This window comes from Myotis lucifugus, unplaced genomic scaffold, assembly GCF_000147115.1.
Source record: "Myotis lucifugus unplaced genomic scaffold, Myoluc2.0 scaffold_91, whole genome shotgun sequence".
In the NCBI taxonomy this organism is placed as follows: Eukaryota; Metazoa; Chordata; class Mammalia; order Chiroptera; family Vespertilionidae; genus Myotis; species Myotis lucifugus.
The window spans coordinates 4,418,176-4,439,523 of NW_005871139.1; the positions used below are offsets into that span (position 1 = coordinate 4,418,176).

At 40.8% G+C, this 21,348-nt stretch overlaps 1 protein-coding gene across 6 annotated transcripts in view; it reads left to right on the forward strand.

Annotated features, from left to right (window-relative positions):
- Positions 1–21,348, forward strand: part of ATF1 (activating transcription factor 1) — a 57,449-nt gene that overhangs the window by 996 nt on the left and 35,105 nt on the right. For 5 of the 6 annotated variants that reach the window (XM_014458247.2, XM_014458246.2, XM_023756359.1 and 2 more), the window contains one exon: positions 6,120–6,218. In XM_014458247.2, the coding sequence (XP_014313733.1) occupies positions 6,126–6,218 (93 nt within the window). In that variant the 5' untranslated portion in view covers positions 6,120–6,125. Of the gene's footprint in view, positions 1–6,119; positions 6,219–21,348 lie in introns of those variants that run through there. The other variant, XM_023756360.1, reaches the window with a different exon arrangement.

Below are 21,348 nucleotides of genomic sequence, written 5' to 3' on the forward strand. Positions count from 1 at the left end.
TCTATCTCTGCGGAAAGATCTGTGGATGGCGCGAGGAGCCGGGGCGGACCGCGTGACCTTGCGGTATGCGCGCGGTTTGCGGAGCGCGGTCCGGGACCGGTTGCCTTCTCCGGGGAGCCCACGGCCGCGCACCGGGCGCCCTCGGGGTGCCAGGCCCCAGGTCCGCCCGCCGTGCAGGGCAGAAACGGCCCTTACCTTCTTAGACTTGACAGTCGAGTGGGAGACAGTAAAACAGACAGACACACAGCAGTAACGGAAAGATGCAGGTGATGAGCGAGAAGGCGGGTGTGGACCCGCAGAAGGTCGTCTGTTAGCTCTGGACCGACGACCAAACGAGGACGCGTCTTTGATGGTCCTCCCCCGAGTCATGAATCTAAGCGTGGGATTCCGGAGCGTCAGCTGCCGGGCAGCGGGCAGCATCGTCGCCCCGAAATTGTGGTCGATGTCAGAGAATGTCTGCTTACTCGGTTAGCTTTCGAGGCCAGGGGGCTGTGGGCACTGAGAGCCTTCGCCTTCCGAGGCTTTTTCGGCACGGGCTTGGCAAGCATCTTCGTCAAACTGGCCGTTTGGGAGGAGAGTTCGTACTCTTATGTTTGCAAAACGTGTTTTATCCTGAGACTTCCGTTACCAACACAACAGAGATACGCCGTTTTATTAAAACGCTATTTTTCTTATACATGAAAGCGTGCGGTCTCCTCTGGCTCAATCAGAATAATTCTTTTGTTCTGAAGCTGAATGTATTCGCTCTGTTATTTGTAGATATCCTTTAAGGTTATGTTTGGTCTGTGATACATCTTACAGTACTACTCTATCTCCAGTAGGAGGTAGTCCCATCTAAAAATACTTTAAAAATGCTTTTTTAAAAATGTGCTTTCCCCCCCATTTATTTATAATGAATTTCCAACTCTAACATAGAGTGTTTTCCTGTGCCTGAATTGTCCCTATTTCTAAGGCTGGGTTGAGATAATTGTCTAAACATATTTATTTAACCATTGTTTCTATCAGTTTTAAGTAGGTAAGCCGAACTGAACACATGGACTTATACAACAGTAATAAATGTATAAGATATTAGTGTTATATTGGGAACAGGATGTGGTCTTTGACTCCCTGGAGCTTGCATTCTGTGGGACGTAAAGCAGGCAATTAAATACTGTGATAGGTGCCATGAGAAGAGGGGGAACGTGCCAGAGCTGCTAGACCAGCCTAAGGGAGGTAGGAGAGTTTGCCCTGAAGAATAACCATAGGAAAGGGTCACATGAAGAGAGGGGGATAGTGTTTCTGCAGAGGGAATATGTATACAATCCTGAAGGTGAGAGAAAGCGAGGCAGGCACGTTTGAAGATCTGAAAGAAATTCAGTATGACTAAGAGAAGCAATTTTGAGGGGAGATCATGAATTCAGTTGTGAAAAAGGTGAGCAAGAGACGCCTTGCCTCAAGCTTTCTCATAGTTCAACATCCTCTATAGGTGAGGGACTACGACACTCTTCATCATGTGAGAGTACTACACTGTATTTGCTGATGTTTACTATTTACTGTATATGTGAGGGTCTCTGCTGGGCACAAAACATACATTCACATGATACAAGCACTGACCTTAGGTGCCTAAGACTAAGGGAAACAGTGGCAGGGGTGGGGGTGGTGTGGAAGAGGGTATGGGGGATCAATTGTGATGATAAATAAATAAAAGTTTTTTAAAAGACTAAGGGAAACTGACATGCCAATAAACACAGTTCAGAGTGTTAAGTAACCTCCTTAGAAATATCTGCAATGCACCGTGGAAGCATTAAGAAAGGAGGGACCTGGATCAATAGGGAACATAATGTTTGGGATGTAACTTGAAAACAGAGAAGTTTGTCAGGTGGACAAGTTGGGAACGTGAGAGTAGAGGGGCAATACAGAATAAAAGAACATAGACTTTGGATTGAAACAGTTCTGGCCGCAGGTCTTGCATTCACATCTTACTGTGAGATCCACAGTAAATAACAATTTTTTTGAGCCTCAATTTAGGGAATCCAGCAGATAATATATTTAAAAGCTCCTGGTGTCTAGCACATAATTTTTTTTTCTTTGAAAGTTTTCTCTAAGGTGCTATGCTTTGCTCTGGCTGGTTAGCTCAATTGGTTAGACTAGAACAGTAATGGCGAACCTATGACACGCGAACTCATTTTTTTTGGTTGATTTTTCATTGTTAAATGGCATTTAAATATATAAAATAAATATCAAAAATATAAGTCTTTGTTTTACTATGGTTGCAAATATCAAAAAATTTCTATGTGTGACATGGCACCAGAGTTAAGTTAGGGTTTTTCAAAATGCTGACACGCTGAGCTCAAAAGGTTCCCCATCACTGGACTAGAGCATCATCCCAACTTCAAGGTTTCAGGTATCATCTCCCTTCAGAGCACATATAAGAAGCAACCAGTGAATGCATAAATAAATGGAACAACAAATCCATGTTTCTCTCTGTTCCTTCCTATCTCTATTTAAAAAAAAACCAAAACAAGTACCATGCCTTTACTTATATTTCTCACTATGTCGTCAGCAAGATCACAGCCTGCTGCTATTTCTCAGCTCTCCACATACTTGGTACTTTTGAAGCTGTTTCACTGCCTCCTTGTGATTCTGCCCTACTTGAGGTTGTCTCATCTAAGCTTCCAGCAGCTGCCCAGGGCTTACTTTATTTAAGTGCCTTTGTACACACAAAATTTATTGTGTGTTGAGCAAGTTTTTAACAGATTGTTTATCTTAACCTCAGTTTTAGGAATAATAAGTAAAAATAAGTGAACAAATAAAGGTTATATTCTGATAACGTCCTTAAAATACAGATTGTTTATAATGAGATGAAACTATAAAGCTGTTTTCATTTTGGGGGAAAAGAAGCCGATTCCTCTTTTTCTTTTCTTTTTTAAGGGATTATAAATTTTTTACGTCACCTGATAAACCTGATGGGCTGAGCCCCAAAATGGCACCAGCCAAAACTGATTCCTCCTTAAAAAAATCATTGAAAATAGGTTTTCTTCTTTTCCATAGGAAATATAGTTGTAATAATTGTCCACGATGCTATTTGCTAACTGTAGGAAATGTTTGTTGTTTTGTTGATTATGTTAGTTTCCATTAATATAGGATTTCATAATAATGTTAGGGAGGGAAAATCAGTGAGTCACAGCGGAACGAACAGAAGAGTAGCATTTCCAGTAATTTAACAAGCTTTTCAAAAATCTTATTTCAGTGCTTTAGCACTACATCTTTTTTCTTCTTAACTCTATATTCTAACCATGTCTTCTGAAGTGGAGTGTTTAAAAAAGTCTATTTCACTAGAAATAGTATGTAGAAAATATGTAATTCTATCTTTGGCGCTGTCTGTATGTTTACTTTGTGGAATTACATTTGTATTAGTGTAGATGAAAAAAATCATGGCACTGTTCCTGAAGAAGGGACTATTAGGTAGGCTTAAAAGCAGTTGAAGAAAGAACAAAGGAAATAACTAGATGAATTTGTCAAAATCAAAAGTTTTAAAATAGCCTTGGCTGGTGTGGCTCAGTTGGTTCAAGCATTGTCCCATACACCTAAAGGTTGCAGTTTGATCCCCAGTACAGGATGTTTGTCTTCTCTCTCGCTTTCTCTCTCTCAACCTGTCTTTTTCTCAACCCGTCTTTCTCTTTCTCTCCTCCGCCCCCTCTTCCTCTCCCTTCCTTTCTCTCCCTTCCTCTCTCTCTAAAAATCAGTAAAAGCATATGAAAACTTTTTAAAATAAGCATGGTTAAATCATATTGAGAAAGTATTTGTATCAACACAATAGAAATAACATTTATATGAAGAGCTCTGGCTGGTGTGGCTCAGTTGGTTGGAGCAACGTCTCATACACTGAAAGTTTGCAGGTTTGATTCACAGTCAGGGCCCATATCTAGGTTGCGGGTTCCATTCCTGGTCGAGTTGTGTGCATGGTCAACCGATCAATGTTATGTTCCTTTCTCTTTCCCTCTCCCTCTCCTTCTCCCTCTCCCTCTAAAAAAATCAATGGCCCTCGCTGGTTTGGCTCAGTGGATAGAGCGAAGGCCTGCGGACTGAAGGGTCCCAGTGGCACATGCCTGGGTTGAGGGTGTGCAGGAGGCAGCCAATCAATGATTCTCTCTCATCATTGATGTTTCTCTCTCTCTCCCTCTCCCTTCCTCTCTCTGAAATCAATAAAAAATATATTTTAAAAAATCAGTGTAAACATGTCCTCACATGAGGATTAAAATAAATTTATGTGAAGAAATAATGTAGGCTAATAAGGAAAACACTAAGTTCTGGTAGGTGGATGGACAAGTAATATGAACAGATAGATAGCTCACAGAACTAATGGATATATACCTAGAAGTGGGATTGTTGGATCAAATAGTAATTCTATCTTTAATTATTTGAGGAACCACCATACTGCTTTTCACAGCAGCTGCAATATTTTACATTCCCACTACAGTGCACAAATGTTCCAATTTCTCCATATCCTCACCAACACATTTTCTTTTTTGTTTGTTTTATATTAGCCACCCTAATGGATATGAGGTGGTATCTCATTGTAGTTTTGAGTTGGCATTTTCCCAATGATGTGATATTAAGCATCCTTTCATATGTTTGCAGGCTAGCCTTCTCTTTTTTTCTTTATTATGTCATTGCACAAAACCACAAAAAACTTAAATTCTACCCAGTTTTTTTACCAGTCTTTTTCTAAGTAGTTCTTCATTTGACATGTTCCATCTCGTATAACCCATTTATTCTCATTCTTAACCAGCTGCCATATCCTCCAGTTGATTAGATCAGCTAGATTTTTTAGAGCCTCCTTAGGTATAGGTTTATTTAGTTAATTAGTTCAACTTCTTCTCAAATTTTCCACATAAAACTATATGTGCAATTAGAAACTGTCCCTAGGCTAGAGAAAGGAATGCTGTGCTATGTCCATGGACAGGAAGACTATCATCTTATATAATAAAACCCTAATATGCAAATCGACTGAACAGCGGAATGACCAGTTGCTATGATGCACACTGACCACCAGTGGGCAGATGCTCAATGCAGGAGCTGCCCCCTGGTGGTTGGTGCGCTCCCATGGGGAGCGCTGCTCAGCCAGAAGCCAGGCTCATGGCTGGTGAGTGCAGCAGTGGTGGCGGGAGCTCCTCCTGCTCCGCAGCAGTGCTAAGGACATCCCCTGAGGCAGTGGTCTGCAAACTGCGGCTCGGCAAACCGTGGCTCGCGAGCCACATGCGGCTCTTTGGCCCCTTGAGTGTGGCTCTTCCACAGAATACCGGCTCTTCCACAAAGTACTGGCTCTTTCACAAAATACCGACTTTGCACGGGCCACGAAGTTTCAATCGCACTGTATGTGCGCGCCCACACGTGGTATTTTGTGGAAGAGCCACACTCAAGGGGCCAAAGAGCCACATGTGGCGTTGAGTCGCGGTTTGCCAACCACAGCCCTAAGGGATCCTGGACTGCAAGAGGGTGCAGGCCGGGCTGAGGGGGGACCCCCCCCCCCCCAAGTGCATGAATGTCGTGCACTGGGCCTCTAGTACTTAATAATATGTAAGGAAAAGTCTTTTTTTAGATCCTCACCTGAGGATTTTTTCCACTGATTTGATTCTTTCTTTTTTTTTAGAAAGAGAGTAGAAGAGAGAGGGAAAGACAGAAATATCGATGTGAGAGAAACACATGGATTGATTGCCTTCTGCACGGCACATTCAGGGGAGGAGCCTACAACCACAGTATGAGCCCTTGACTGGCATTGAACCTAGGACCCTTCAGTCTGCAGGCTGATGCTCTATCCACAGTCAAACTGGTTAGGGCATCCCAATTCTTTTTAATGGAGGCAACCAAGTTATCAGTTCTTACACAACTGTGCAGTGTACTATACATATTCTACAGTATTTTTCATTACCAGTTTTAAGATCCTATGCTTAGTTTGCTACACTCCCGGAGCAGAGTTGTGGGAACATACTGAGTCTGGTTAAATTGAGCTCAGCCCATCGTATAGAAAAGCTTTGTCTTGTTCCTCTGAAAATGTATGCATGTTAAGAAAAGAAATGAATTCAGATCTCTTGAAAATGATTAGAAAGCATCTTTTAATTGACTTTTTTTCTTTACAGTTGATTATGGAAGATTCCCACAAGAGTAACACTTCAGAGACAGCATCTCAGCCTAGTTCAACAGTTCAAGGAGCTCATATTTCTCATATTGCTCAACAGGTAAGGCAAGGACCAGCCAACATATTGAGCCAGTTAGGAATATTTTATATGCAGATTAATTGGTTGTTTCAGATCTCTAATTACTAATGTTTTAAAAAGAACCAAGCCAAAAACAAAAACAAACAAATTATAAAGTGTTGAAATACATGGAAGGTAGATTTTATTTAAATACTAGTGTTCTGGTGCACGGATTTGTGCACATTGAAAGGAAATTAATTAGAAGAAATATTTTAATATCGCTATTCACCCTTTCTCTATCATAGAAGTGTCAACCAAATTCACAATCAACAATGACAGATCTGAACACACACTTGTGATTGGCACCAGCAAGAGCTTTATATGTATTGCACTTGTGCAAGTGAACTTAGCCTTTTATATATGTAGAATAAACTTGCTTAATTAGACCTGCTTTCTGATTTAGCTAAATTTTTTCCAGCCCAGTGAAGCACCCCAACTTCTCTTTCAAGTAATTGTCAGCAACACAGCAGTAAATATCAACATGAAGCACATTATTATTGTAGATCACACAGGGCGAACAAAGGGTTTAACTACAGTAGTGTTTGACTATATTCTGCGCAGTGAGAAAACCTGAAGTCATTTTCAAGTTCTACCACTTCTTTTTAGTCGGGTCAAGTTTTTAAACTTTCTACATCTTTGTTTTCTGGCTAATGAAAAGAAAATAGGATTCCACTGAGTCTCCTATCTACCTACTCTAGGACCTATGTGAGGATCAAATGAGATGAGGCATGTGAAAACGCTTCATAGACATTTGGTTAAAGTGTGAAATGTTTGCACCTGGCTATAAAGCAAGTCATGTTCCTGGGCTGAAGAAACTCCAAGGAGGCTAGTCACTAGGGAGAGGAAGCTGGGCGTTGCTATGTGATGCCATTACCCAGCACCCACAGTGACCGTTCCGGGCTGGGCTGGGGGCTGCATTTTGCACCATGGGGTCTTGGCAGAGTTGGCTGTGATTTGGTGTGGTGTAGCTCTGGGGTGGTGGTGGGACCTGTGTCCCACTTGGGGAAAGCCGGGTGTTGGTTTGTCGCCGCCAGGTCCGTGGTGCCGTTTATTTTTAAATGGCCAGTGCGTGTCATGGCAGCTTCTGTGTTGAGCATCTGCCCCCTGGTGGTCAGTGTGCATCATAGCTAACGGTCAGACAGATACTTAGCCTTTTTTTAAAAATATTTTTTTATTCATTTCAGAGAGGAAGGGAGAGGGAGAGCAAGAGAGAGAAACATTAATGATGAGAGAGAATCATCGATCGGCTGCCTCCTGCACACCCCCCACTGGGGACCGAGCTCACAACCGGGGCACGTGCCCTTGACCGGAATTGAACCCCGGGACCCTTCAATCCACAGGCCAATGCTCTATCCAGTGAGCCAAACCAGCTAGCACACTCTTTTATACATATATATAGATCTTGTCAAGATCATTCAGTTTTCTTTTATACAATGTATATTTAATGTTGTATATACTTTTCAAAACTTGAAGTAGATTTCATTTTATGTGGCGCATGATTTAGATTTTTTTAGACCAATTTTGTTGCTGCTAAAGAAAGTAAAAATTATTTGGCTTATTACATTAATTTAAACAGACTAATAGTTACAGTAGTAGGTTTTCAGGTCAGTATATTTATTGTGGGTATTTTTGTTGAACTGAAAAATAGTCATTCATTAGAGTATTTAAATGGACAGGCATGCGTACTGCAGAATTGATGTTCATATTTTTATTTACTTATATATTTTTATTGATATCAGAGAGAGAGGGAGAGGGAAAAAGAGATAGAAACATCAATTATGAGAATCATTGATAGGCTGCCTCCTGCTCTAGGGATTGAGCCCTCCCGGGCATGTGCCCTTGACCGGAATCGAACCTGGGATTCTTCAGTCTGCAGGCCGGCGTTCTATCCACTGAGCCAAACTGGCTAGGGCAGAACTGATGTTTTTAAATTTCAAATTGTCTGATCCATGCACCTGACCCAGTTCAAGGGAAACAACTGGCAGGATTTGTTGCCAGTGGGGAGATACGAACATTCAAGCAAAAAGAAGAATTTTGAAAAACTTTTATTCACCATTGTGAACTTGACAGCTTCCTAATAATTACAAACTTTTTTAATAAAGTCATGTATGGGTACAAGACCCATTCAGAGTGCAAGACAGACAGTGGATTTTAATGTTAGCAGAGTAAACAAAGTTCAGATTGTACCTTGCAAACAAACTTCAAGAAACTATAAACTGTCAAGTTTTGATGTGGTATCAAAGAAGAATATTTACAATTACCTGAAAAGACTATTAAAACACTCCTCCCCTCAACCAAAATAACATATGGCAACATATTTAATGTAGAAGCAGTAAGAGAATTTAGCCATTTTCTATTAACTCAAACATTGAGGAGGTTTGAAGAAATATAAAGCAATGTTATTTTTCTCACTAATTTTGGAGAGAAATTTAGTTGTGTTAATGAAAATATTTTATTTATACTAACATAATGGAGTTATGGTTGTTATTTTAAAATGAACTTAAATATTTTTCAAATTTCTGTTTGAATTTTACATGAATTATTGGTAGATAAAAACCCACATAAATAAAAGTTCTTTGAGGTCATTAATAATGAGTAAGAGTGTAAAAGGATCTTGAGACCAAAAAGTTTGAGAAACAGACACCTAAAAGGTCAGTCTTTCAAGCTTGATGCATCCTTCTCTATTATTTGGCTATATCTATGAAGAACAGTATCTTCTCCAGATGGCTCTGGAAAAACAATAGATGGATTCTTCCAGTTACTTTTCTTTTATTAGAGCCCTTCACAAAAATGTTCTAATTCAGTTAGCTTACTTCTGTATCTCAGTTATTTTGGTTACCTGTGAATGTATTCCAAGTTTCCTTAGAAACATATTTACAGTGAGGTAGAATAAGTACATTTCTAGGTAGTAAATAGTTGTGTAATGATTTTTAAAAATGTCACTGTGGCTTGACTGTTAGACTCTAAATTTTGTAAGGAAACAGTATCTAATATAGCAATATTTATTCAATCATTCAGTTTTAGCGGGGAGTACAGCAATGAACAAAAGTCTCAGCTCTCATGGAACTTACATTCTGGTTTTGGGGAGACAGGCAATAAAGTGAATATCAGTTGGCAGGATATGCTGTGGAGACTAAGAAAAACTAGGTAGGAAGGATAGGAAGTTATTGGTGGGGACAGTGGGGCTTGCCTTTTTATAGAAGGCAGTGAGAGAAGTCCTGTCTCTGGAAATACCTCTTCAGTTATATGGACCAACAGTTGTAAAACTCTGAGACTGATGGGCACTTGACATGGTTAAGGAACAGCAAGGAAGCCGATGTGGTGGAAGAGGGAGGAATGAGGAGAGTGATACGAGATGAGGCAGAGAAGGGGGTGGGAGGGGAGAGATACATCTATTAGTTGCCTCTTCCCTACATTATACAACAGATAATGTAGGCCTTATATGTGACTGTACGATTTTTGGTTTTTAAATCTGGGTGAGATGGAGAACCTTTGGAGTATTTTGAGAAAAACATTAACTGACTGATATTTTAATATGATCACTCTGGCTGCTTTTTGAAAGTGGAAGCAGGAAAGCCAGTTAGGAGGCAGTTATAACAAAGTGCATGGAGACAGTAGTGGCTTAGACAGTGGTATTGAGATCAAGTTAGTGTCTCCGTATGATTTGTAAAGGCAAAAGTGATTGCTTTTAGAGTCAATGTGGGTTTTAGAGATAAAAAAGGGGTTAAGATTGACTGCAGTTTTTGGTTTGAATAACTGTAAGAATGGAGTTGCCATTTATTGACATGGACAACACTGGGGCATGTTTTTCTTTTCTTTTTAAGGAGATGTTGGCAGTTAGGAGTTTGGCTTGTAAAATTTGTGATACTATCTGTATTAGTTTTCTGTGTTGCAAAACAAATCACCACAAATTTAGGGCTTAAAACACATTTATTATCTCACAGTTTCTGTGGAGTCAGGCTTGTCTTAGCTGGATCGCTGCTTCAGAGTTTCACCAGGTTACAAGCAAGGTGGCTAGTGTGGGTTCATATCGGGAGACTAGACGAGAACAATCTAAGCTCACTCAGGTTGTTGGCAGGATTCATTTTGTTGCAGCTGTAGGACTGAGAGCTTCAGGTTTCTGTCGGCTGTTGATGGGAGGCCACGGTCAACTCTTAAGAGTTCATTTGCAATTTGCTGCCATGTGGCCCTCTCCATAAGCAGTTCATAGCATGGCAGCCTGCTTCGTCTTTTTTTTCTATCCTCACCTGAGGATATATTTTCCATTGATTTCTAGAGAGAGTGGAAGGGAGGGCGGAGGGGGTGGGGAGAGACAGACAGATGGATATCGACATGAGAGAGGTACATCTATTAGTTGCCTCCCACATGCGCACTCCTACTGGGGCTGCAACTGAGGTACATGCCCTTGACCCAGAAGTGGTCCTCCAGCTGATGCTCTAATCATTTAGCAACACTAGCCAGCGCTCCTGCTTCAAAAATATATATATATATTAATTTTCCCCATTATCATTTAGCCCTCCATACTTCTCACCCCCTTCCACCCCCCCCCCCACAATCACCACTCTGTTGTCCCTGTCCCTGAGTTCTTTGTTTTCTTTTGTTGCTCAATCCCTCCATGTTCCCTGCCTCCCCCTCTTGCCCCCCCTCCCAGCTGTCACCCTGCTCTCTATGAGTCTGGTAGCCTGCTTCTTTTTTTCCAACAAGAGAGTGAGAAGAGAGTCTGCTAGCAAGACAGTCATGTAATATAACATAATCAAGGGAATGATATCCCATTCCTTTGCCATAAAACATAACGTAATCATGGGAATGGTATCCCATCATCTTTGCCTTGTTCTGTTGGTTAGAAGCCATAGGACCCTCCCACAACTCAAGGCGAGAGGATTACACAAAGACATGAACACCAGGAGGAAGGGATAATGGGGGCCCCCTTAGAGTTTGTCTGCCAAACCAAACAAGTAGATTTGTCCAGTCGGCAGTTGGATATATATGGTCTGGAGTCCGGGGGAGAGGTCCAGACTAGAAATGTAAATTTAGGAGTTGTGGATATATAAGTGGTATTTAAACTCATGGGGGTGATTTTTGGCTTCCACTAGGACAGCCGTGGGCAAACTACGGCCCGCGGGCCGGATTCGGCCCGTTTGAAATGAATAAAACTAAAAAAAAAAAAAGACCGTACCCTTTTATGTAATGATGTTTACTTTGAATTTATATTAGTTCACACAAACACTCCATCCATGCTTTTGTTCCGGCCCTCCGGTCCAGTTTAAGAACCCATTGTGGCCCTCGAGTCAAAAAGTTTGCCCACCCCTGCACTAGGATGTAGAAAGAAAAAGGTTTTTTTTTTAAACTATATTTTATTGATTTTTTACAGAGAGGAAGGGAGAGGGATAGAGAGTTAGAAACATCGATCAGCTGCCTCCTGCACACCCCCTACTGGGGATGTGCCCCAAACCAAGGTACATGCCCTTGACTGGAATCGAACCTGGGACCCTTCAGTCCGCAGGCTGATGCTCTATCCACTGAGCCAAACCGGTCAGAGCGAAAAAGTATTTTTTATAAATATGTTTTTATTGATTTCAGAGAGGGAGAGAGAGAGAGAAACATCAATGATGAGAGAGAATTATCAATCGGCTGCCACCTACATGCCTCCCACTGGGGATTGAGCCTGCAACCCAGGCATGTGCCCTGACCGGGAATCAAACCGTGAACTCCTGGTTCATAGGTCGACGCTCAACCATTGAGTGAGTTTCTTTCACAGCCAGGTGAAAGAAAGAGTATTGATCTTACCCTAAAATCAGAAGAAACTAACTTCTCTCAATCCATCAGAGATGGGATATGGTCATGGCTTACCTGTAGTAGAGGACAGGAAGAAGGCAGGTCTGTCATACGGGGAAAGAACAGTTCAGCTAAATTTTTAATGAATTGCTAACGTCTAATTGTGGGCTAGCATGGGAATAGAACCCTTGGGAACTGCAGACACAAGGATAGATAACACCCACTTGTAGGCTTTTCTCCAAGGACCTTCAACAGTTGCTCCTGAGGAAGATTAGGAGAAGCAAGGGAGACCAGGGGAAGCCTCACTAGGTGGTACAGGCCTGCCTGGACCCCTTTTCCCTGTGGAAAGCAGCTTTAAGCAATAGGGGAAGGGAATAAATCCCATTTTCCATTGTGACTGGCAGATATGAAAAGATAAAGAAAATCCATAAACCCTGAGGGAAGGGCAGGAAACTATCCTAGGTTCAGACCATTAATTTTCTTCCTACTGGGAGCAAGCCCCATCCACTAAAACTCAGGGTTGTAGGGCCTGAGACTGGGTCAGAATAACAGAGCACCTTTCCCCTGCTAGCAAGTAAATCAACAGCAGTTTACTCCTGGGGAGGGGCAAGAATATGGAGAGCGACTCTGGGGCAAATGCACAGAGAAAGCTTGAAGTTGAGGGGGGAGTAAGAACATGGAGAAAAACTCTGGCAAACCAGCCTCCACTCTAAACAGTAGGTCACAGGGGAGGAATTTGAAGCTGGAGGTGCATTTAAGGTAATCATAACAAGAAAACTAAAACCCAGCTCAATCTAAATAGATTGACTCAATCCCTACCCTCTCTTACCCCCCTCCCCCACTAAAGCTAGTAGAAGAATTTTTACTACTCATGCAAAAATTATGAAACATGTACAAATAAGCAAAACAACTGTCAAAAGTAAGAATAATAAAAAACTCAGGATGACCCAACTGTTAAAACAAAAAGAGAGTAAATTTAAAATAACAATGAATAACATATTGAAGGCTCTAGTGTAAAAGATGGACATGTATGGATAGATGGTAAGTTTCAGCAGAGGAATAGAAACTGTATGTCAACTGGAAATCCTATATAATAAGAGGCTAATATGCTAATTGTCCCCTCGGGAGTTTGACCCTCAATATGACGTGCACTGACCATCAGAGGGCGGCACAGAACGAAGGAAGGCCCCTATCAACCCTGATCGCTGGCCAGGCCTAGGGACCCTACCTGTACACGAATTTCATGCACCGGCCCTCTAGTGCTAGAAATAAAAATTATGACATACATGGAGTATGTATGGGGGCTTATTAGTAGACTTGACACAGCCAAGGAAATAATTGCTGAGCTTGAAGATAGGTCAACAGAAATTATCCAAACTTAAAGAAAAAAAAATGTGGGGAGAACAACAACAGAGCATCCCAGAGCTGTGGGACAATATCCATTGAACAGAAATACAATTAAAATCACGGGACTAGATGAGATTACTGTGGAACGAATATAATCAGAGAGAAGGAGGTTAATAGATTTCGCTCTGAGGCTTTCTAAATTTGGCGTTTGGGCCTGGGCCTGGGCCTGGCTCAGTAGTTGAGCGTCGACCTATGAACCAGGAGGTCAAGGTTCGATTTCCAGTCAGGGCATATGCCTGGGTTGCGGGCTGGATCCTCAGTAGGGTGTGTGCAGGAGGCAGCCGATCAATGATTCTCTCTCATTGATGTTCTATCTCTTTCCCTTCATCTCTGAAATCAATACAAAAAACTTTTTTTAAAATAAATAAATTTGGATTTGGGGGAGATTAAATGGGGATGGTCAGTGAGGTAAGATGAAAATCAAGAGAAATTGGGATCTGGAAATTAAGAATGAGGTGATGGTCAACTGTGTACAATGCTGCTGGTAGGTAAAATGAGGAGTAAAAAATAACTATTACACAGTCGAGCCTCATTATTCAAGGATTCTGTATTTGCAAATTCACATATTTGATCAACTTATTTGTATCCTCCAAATAAAAACTCACAGCACTTTTGTGGTCATTAGTGGAGATGCACAGAATGGTGAAAAATTTTAATCACTTGATGTACACCTTCCCAGCTGAGGTTGAAAAGACAGTGCTCTGTCTTATTTTAGCTCTCATTTTGTAAACAGTTCTTCTTTTGTGTTCTAGTTAGTGCCATTTTTTTTGCATTTTTGTACTTTTTGTTGGTGATTTTGCTGTTTAAAATGGCCTTTAGGCATAGCAGTGAGTGTTGTCTAAGTGCAAAAAGACTGTGATATACCTTATGTAGAAAATACATGGGTTAAATTAGTTACATTCAGGCATGAGTTCTAGTGCTATTGACCGTGAGTTCAGTGTTAATGAATTAACAATGTATGTATTTAAATAATGTGTCTTTCGCCCTAACCGGTTTGGCTCAGTGGATAGAGCATCAGCCTGCGGACTCAAGGGTCCCAGGTTCCATTCCGGTCAAGGGCATGTACCTTGGTTGTGGGCACATCCCCAGTAGGGAGTGTGCAGGAGGCAGCTGATCGATGTTTCTCTCTCAATGATGTTTCTAACTCTGTATCTCTCGCCCTTCCTCTCTGTAAAAAAATCAATAAAATATATTTTAAAAAATAAAAATCATCATTCTCCCCTTTTAAAAAAAATAATAATGTGTCTTTAAACATAAAACAAGGTCATGTATTGACCAGTTGGTGAAAATGTGCCCAGGTTTGCAGGAAGCTGGCTGTGTATTTTCCCTGGTAGCTGTGGTTCAGAATTTGTCAGTTCAGTGTACAAGGTGACTTTATGGAACATAACTACCACAAATAACAAGAATGGACTCTACTTGGCAGCAGGGAGTTAGTTGATTGATAATCTCGATACGAGCTATTTCAGTTTGAGTGGGGATGAAAATCTAATTGGATCCAAGAGTGCATGAAAAAAAGAGAGGAGAGAAAATGAGTAGACACAAGAAAGAAAGAAAGAAAAATAAAGAAAATGAGTAGATAAACTCAATTGACCACAAAATGGATAGACAACTTCTTTGAGGATTTTTTTGCTACAAAATAGAGCTAAAAAGTGAATTTTCTGGAGGGGGTGTAGGTTATGGAAGTTTTGTTTTTATTATTACTTTTTAAGATGGAAGTAATAGACTATTTGTATACCAGTGGGAATGATAAAGTAGAAGGGAAACATTTGATGATACAGGAGAGAGAGGGCAATCCTGCAATTATGTCCTTGAGGAGGGAAGATGAGAATTAGTAGAAAAATTTGTTTTATATGAGCACAGGCACATCATAATAAGAAAGAAAGTAAATAGATTAGGCAGGTAGATTTGAGATAAGATACCCTAAAGTTTTCTTTTGATGGCGTCTTTGTTTTTCAGTGAAATAAAATACTTTGAGAAGAACAGATGAAGGAGAAAGGATGAAATAGTCTGCTAGGACAGTAGGGACATAAGTGGACTAGGGATATGTAGTAGGATTGCTGGAGAGCATTAAAGTCCACTTGAGGTTACTGATCATGGATTTGTTAACGTAAAAAAAAAAACCACTGAAACCTGTAAAGAATTTTTGTGAGTTTATTTGAGCCAAACTGTCGACATATGCCAGGAAGCAGAACCTCAACGAATTGAGATAATGCTCCACAGAATGGCGGGTTACATCTGTATTTATACATTGCAATCAAAAGAAAGGGAGGTAGGTGGGTTACATGAAATCCATTGGTGATAGACTAGAAAGGTGGGAGAAAGCAAAGCAGGGAAACCCTGGGATTGGATAAAAAGTAAAATGATAGACACATACTTAGGTGGGTGAAGGAATTTGTGGTATCTGTCCTGGAGCCCCAGGCACATTAGGTTGTGCCCCAAGAGGGTCCAGAAAAAAGGAAGTTACAAGTTACCCAGACATTTCAAAGGGTATATTATCTTAGATGCAAAAAGACAGGCTCAGTTAAGGTAAAGGTTGACCTTGTTGGTGAAGATACTGGCCTAGAACGTAACTACCCACTATAACTGCTTTTAGTTAAAGTTTAATTTCAGACCATCCTTTGTGCTAACTTTAGGTCTCTGAGTTTGCAAGACTGCCATGCAGGCCTTCCCTGAGCTTGTCAGGTTAGCATGTGGCCCCTTTCATCCACAGATTTAAAGAGATTGAGTTTAGTTGTGTGTTTTTCTCCAGATTCAGGTATTTGCATACAGGTTACAGGCATAGAGTAGTTGAGGTATCAGGATTGTTGCTTAGTCAAAGAACTACAGTGAAGCAGGAAAAGACAAGGATATTGGAGGTGTATCAGATGTAATACTGGACTGTGAAGTTTAAGCTGTATAAGGAAGTAGGGATTTGATGGGTCAAGAGCAGGGAAGAGGGTAGGCTCAATGGATTGATTATAGGTTCCTATGGAGTCTAGGAATTGTTAAGAGTCCAATAGTAGCCCTAGCTGGTTTGGCTCACTGGATAGAGCGTCGGCCTGGGGACTGAAGGGTCCCAGGTTCGATTCCGGTCAAGGGCATGTACCTTGGTTGCAGGCACATCCCCTGTAGGGGGTGTGCAGGAGGCAGCTGATCGATGTTTCTAACTCTCTACCCCTCTCCCTTCTTCGCTGTAAAATCAATAAAGTATATATTTAAAAAAAGAGTCCAATAGTCGAGGTAGTGAGTTAGAAGTAAGTGGTACTCAGAGAGAGGGATACTTGAATTTGAGATTATGAAGAGTTGCATTTATTGGTAATGATAAGGTTTAAGTAAGTGGTTCTCAACTGGAGTGGTATTGATCCCCCACCAAGATGTCCAGAAATTTGTAGGGGTAGGGATGGGTTGCCACTGGTATTTCATGGACAGGGGCAGAGATGCTAAATGCTTTGCATTGAGCAAGATATTCCTGCACATGGAAGAATTGTTTCTAAGCAGACATTTGAGAAATGTCTGTTTATGGCAATCAGAGTGGGTGGCTGAGGACGGTGGAAGACCGGGCTTTGTAGGAGAGGAATCAAAAACAGAGGCTTGGGCATGGAAGGATAGTGGATGTTGCATATTGAAATCACCACAAATTGTATCAAGAGTAGTATTGGAGAGAATAGAGTGATTAGGGTATTAAAGTCTTAAAGAAATGAGGGCACATGACACCACACAGTCTGCTGCTATGAGTCTCAAATTTAAGAGTTTTCTGGAAGGAATTTGAATGGACAGTGCTCTGAGAGTAGCAATGAAGAGCAAAGGAAACACCCACCCTATCTATAGGATCATGGTAGATAAGTGCAGGAGAGAGCCACAAGGGAGGCAGTGTTCATCAGTGGAGAGCTAAGGTTCAATTATGGCAAGAACGTGAAGGGGAGGGACTCAATTCTTAATAAATTTCATTTAATTACAAAGTGTATGTAGATTGAGAGGCAGTCTTGCTTTGTGGACACAACAATGGATGCAATCAGCTCTGGTTTGAATGGTGATTTTGTTACTTAGTAACTCTGGAACATTGACTAAGTCACTTAACTTATTTATTTATTTATTTATTTTTTGGTCACTTAACTTATTTAGACTTGATATTCATCATCTGGAAATTAAGGGCATCAGACTTGATGAACCCGAAGGTCTTATCCAGCTCATAACTTCCAGTAATTCTCATGTTGTAGGTGAATTTGTATACTTGAACCATGTGACAATGATGGCAGAAACAGCTAACATTTATTGAGTGTCCATTGTTTGCCAGGTGCATTTCTAAGCATTTTACATGCTTTAATATCTTCAACCCTCATATCAGCCTCACTACCTGCTTTTATAATTGCCATTTTAGAGGTCACACAACCAGTAAAGCTAGAGACAAAATTTGAATTTCAACCATTTGACTTCTGTCACAGTTTGGTTTTCCTAGGAAGCTGATTATGAGATGGAGATTAGCGTGCAGAAGTTTTATTGGGGAGTCCTCTAGGGATTACCACCTTTGGAATGGAAAGAAAGGAAGAAAAGGAAGCAGGATTGAGCAGAGGGAGGATTCACTCTCAATGAATGCCTCAACCAACCCCATATCTTTAGCTAAGATAGTTCTTTAAGAATTGGGTTAAGGAGCCAGCCAGGCCTTTGTATCCCTGCATGCACCAGTCATTGGATCTTGAGAAGGGGGGAATGTGCAACCTGGAGCAAGGTGACTCTCATCATCCAGGGCAGTTCCAAAGAGAACTGACAACTGAACACTGTCTGCCAGCAGCTGGGGAATAAGTCTTTAGTGAAAGGGGATCTGAAAAATATATCATAGTGTCTCCTACAACTCCAGAGTCTGTAATCACCAGTCCTTTGTTTCCTCGAGGCAGAGGATGAGGAAAGTGAGGATAGTTAAAGAAATTACATATAAACTTGACTCCAAAACATTAATGTTTTTTTAATTGATTTCAGAGAGGAAGGTAGAGGGAGAGATAGATAGGAACATCAATGATGAGAGAGAATCATTGATCGGCCGCATCCTGCACACCCCACACTGGGAATTGAGTTTATAACCTGGGCAATGTCCCAACCAGGAATCGACCCATGACCTCCTGGTTCATAGGTCGACTGAGCCATGCCGACTGGGGAGCTCTAAAACATTTTTAAAACAGATTGATCTTCATTCCATTAATAATTTTGACTTGAGCCCTGACCGGCTTGGCTCAGTGGATAGAGCATCGGCCTGCGGATTGAATGGTCTAGGGTTTGATTCCGGTCAAGGGCATGTACCTTGGTTGCAGGCACAACCCCAGTAGGGGGTGTGCAGTAGGCAGCTGATCGATGTTTCTTTCTCATCGATGTTTCTAGCTCTGTATCCTTCTCCCCTCCTCTCTGTAAAAAAATAAATAAAATATATTTTTTTAAAAATAATAATTTTGACTTGAGAATTTAACCCAAGGTTTGTCCAGGGATATGCTAAGAATGTGTTTGTGTGCAACAGAACTTTTGGTAATCCTTTCTTACCTGGAAATTCTCCATCTAATGTCTTGGATATTCTTGGTCATCTGGGTTTTACTTTTTGGTAAAGACAGATCCTCCTGTAGAGTGAGTTAGAAATCTAGGTAAATTTATTTAGATGTTTCCAGCAAGCTGGTAAAGGGAAGTAGAAGAATAATTTTTCTTTATTTGCTTAACAAGGTCTTTCACAGAGCCCAAAGTTTTAAATTTTGATTAGGTCCAATTTATCAGTTTTTCCTTTTATGGATTATCCTTTTGGTATCTCAGAACTCTTTGCCTAGTCCTATATTTCAAAGATTTTTTTCTCCTATTTTTTTCTTGAAAGTTCTATATTTTACATTTAAGTCCATGATTCATTTTAAGTTATTTTTTAAAAATATTTTTATTGATTTCAGATAGGAAGGGAGAAAGAGATAGAAACATCTATAATAATAAAAGCGTAATATGAAAATTGACCGAATGGCTGAATAGCGGAACGACCGTCCGGATGTCCTTCTGGACAACTTCTGGACAAAGCTGGGGCTGCGAGAGCCAAGGCAGCCAGGGCTGGGAAGACCTACTCTTGCACAAATTTTGTGCATAGGGCCTCTAGTCAATGATGAGAGGGAATCATCGATTGGCTGCCTCCTGCATGTCCCCTGTTAGGGATCAAGCCCACAACCCGAGCATGTGCCCTTGACCGGAATCAAACCTGGGACCCTTTGGTCCACAGGCTGACACTCTATCCACTGAGCCAGCAGCGGCACGGTGCACGAATTAGTGCGAGGGTGGGGTCCAGCCGGCCCACCCTGATCTGGGCCTTTCAGGCTGGCCAGGGGAGGGGCCACAGGCAGTTGGCCAGCAGGCCCCGCCCTCTGGTGAAACTCCCGTGGAACTCTTGGTTGAGAGGACAATTTGCATATTATCCTTTTATTATATAGGATTATGTTTTATTGATTTTGGATTTTATTTGTTGTTAGTATTTAGAAAGGCAATTGATTTTTGTTTATTGATCTTGTACCTTGCAACATTGCTGAACTCATTCTAGAAAGGATGATTTTTTTTTTTTACTATTCTATGGGATTTTCTATATAGACTGTCATGTCACCTGAAAATAGAGATAGTTTTATTTTGTCTTTTCCAATCTGTATGCATGTTATATTTTTTTTTTTTTGCCTTATTGCACTGGCCAGAGCTCTGTTGAATAGAGTTGTAAGAATGGATATCTTTTCTTTTTTTCTAATTTTAAAGGAAAAGCATTCATTCTTTTATCATTAAGTCTGATGTTAACTGTATTTTTTTATGCAGTCTTTTTAAAATTTTATTTTGGAGAGAGAAAGGGAGAGAGAGAGACAGACAGACATCAATGAGAGGGAAACTGATCGGCCACCCCCTGCTGGGGATTGAGTCTACAACGTGAGCATGTGGTCTGACTGGAAATCAAACAAGCCACCTCTCGGTGCATGGGACAGTGTTCAACCAACTGAGCCACACCAGCCAGGGTTATGGTAGGTTTTTTTAATAGATGCTCTTTGTGAGTTTGTGTAAGTTCCCTTCTATTCCTAATTTTACAAGAGTTTTTTTCATGAAATGATGTTATATTTGTCAGATGCTTTTTCTGCATCAATTGTTGTCATTGTATGATTTTTTTCTTTGACCTGTTAATGTGGATTACATTGGTTGATTTTCAGATGTTAAACCAACCTTACATACCTGAAATAGCACTTGGTTATGGTGTTACATTCTTTTTATATGTGCTGGATTCTGTTTGCTAATATTTTGTTGAGGATTATTGCATCTGCATTCATTAGAAATATGGTGGTCTATGGTTCTCTTATTTTTTAATGTCATTGGCCTCATAAAATGAGCTAGAAAATATTCCTTTATCTTTTCTAGAAAAGATTATACAAAATCATTTTTCTACTGAAAATGTTTGGTAAAGCTCTCCAGTGAAACTCAGGCCTGGAAATTTTTTTGGAAGGGTTATTCAGGCTATTACATCTTATTTAAGTTTTGGCAGTTTGTGGTTTTCAAGAAGTTGATGCATTTCTTCTGTGTTGTCAAATTTATAAATATAGTGTTCCCTTGTTACCCATTTAATGACTGTGGGACTTATGATATTCCCTGTTTCTTTATTTTTTTAATCCTCACCCGAGGATATTTTTTCCCTTGATGTAGAGAGCGTGCAAGGGAGGGGAGGGAGAAAGAGAGAGAAACATTGATGTGAGAGAGACACATGAATTGGTTGCCTCCCAACAAGAGTGAGGGATTGAACCTGCAACTCATTGTGAACCAAATCTGTGACCCTTCTGTGCTCGGGTCAATGCTCTAGACACTGAGCCATGTCGGCTAGGGCTTCCCTTTTTCTTTACTTATATTGGTGATTTGTGTCTTCTCTTTTTTCTCTTTGTCCGTATTGCCAGAGGTTTATAGATTTTAATGATTGTTCCCT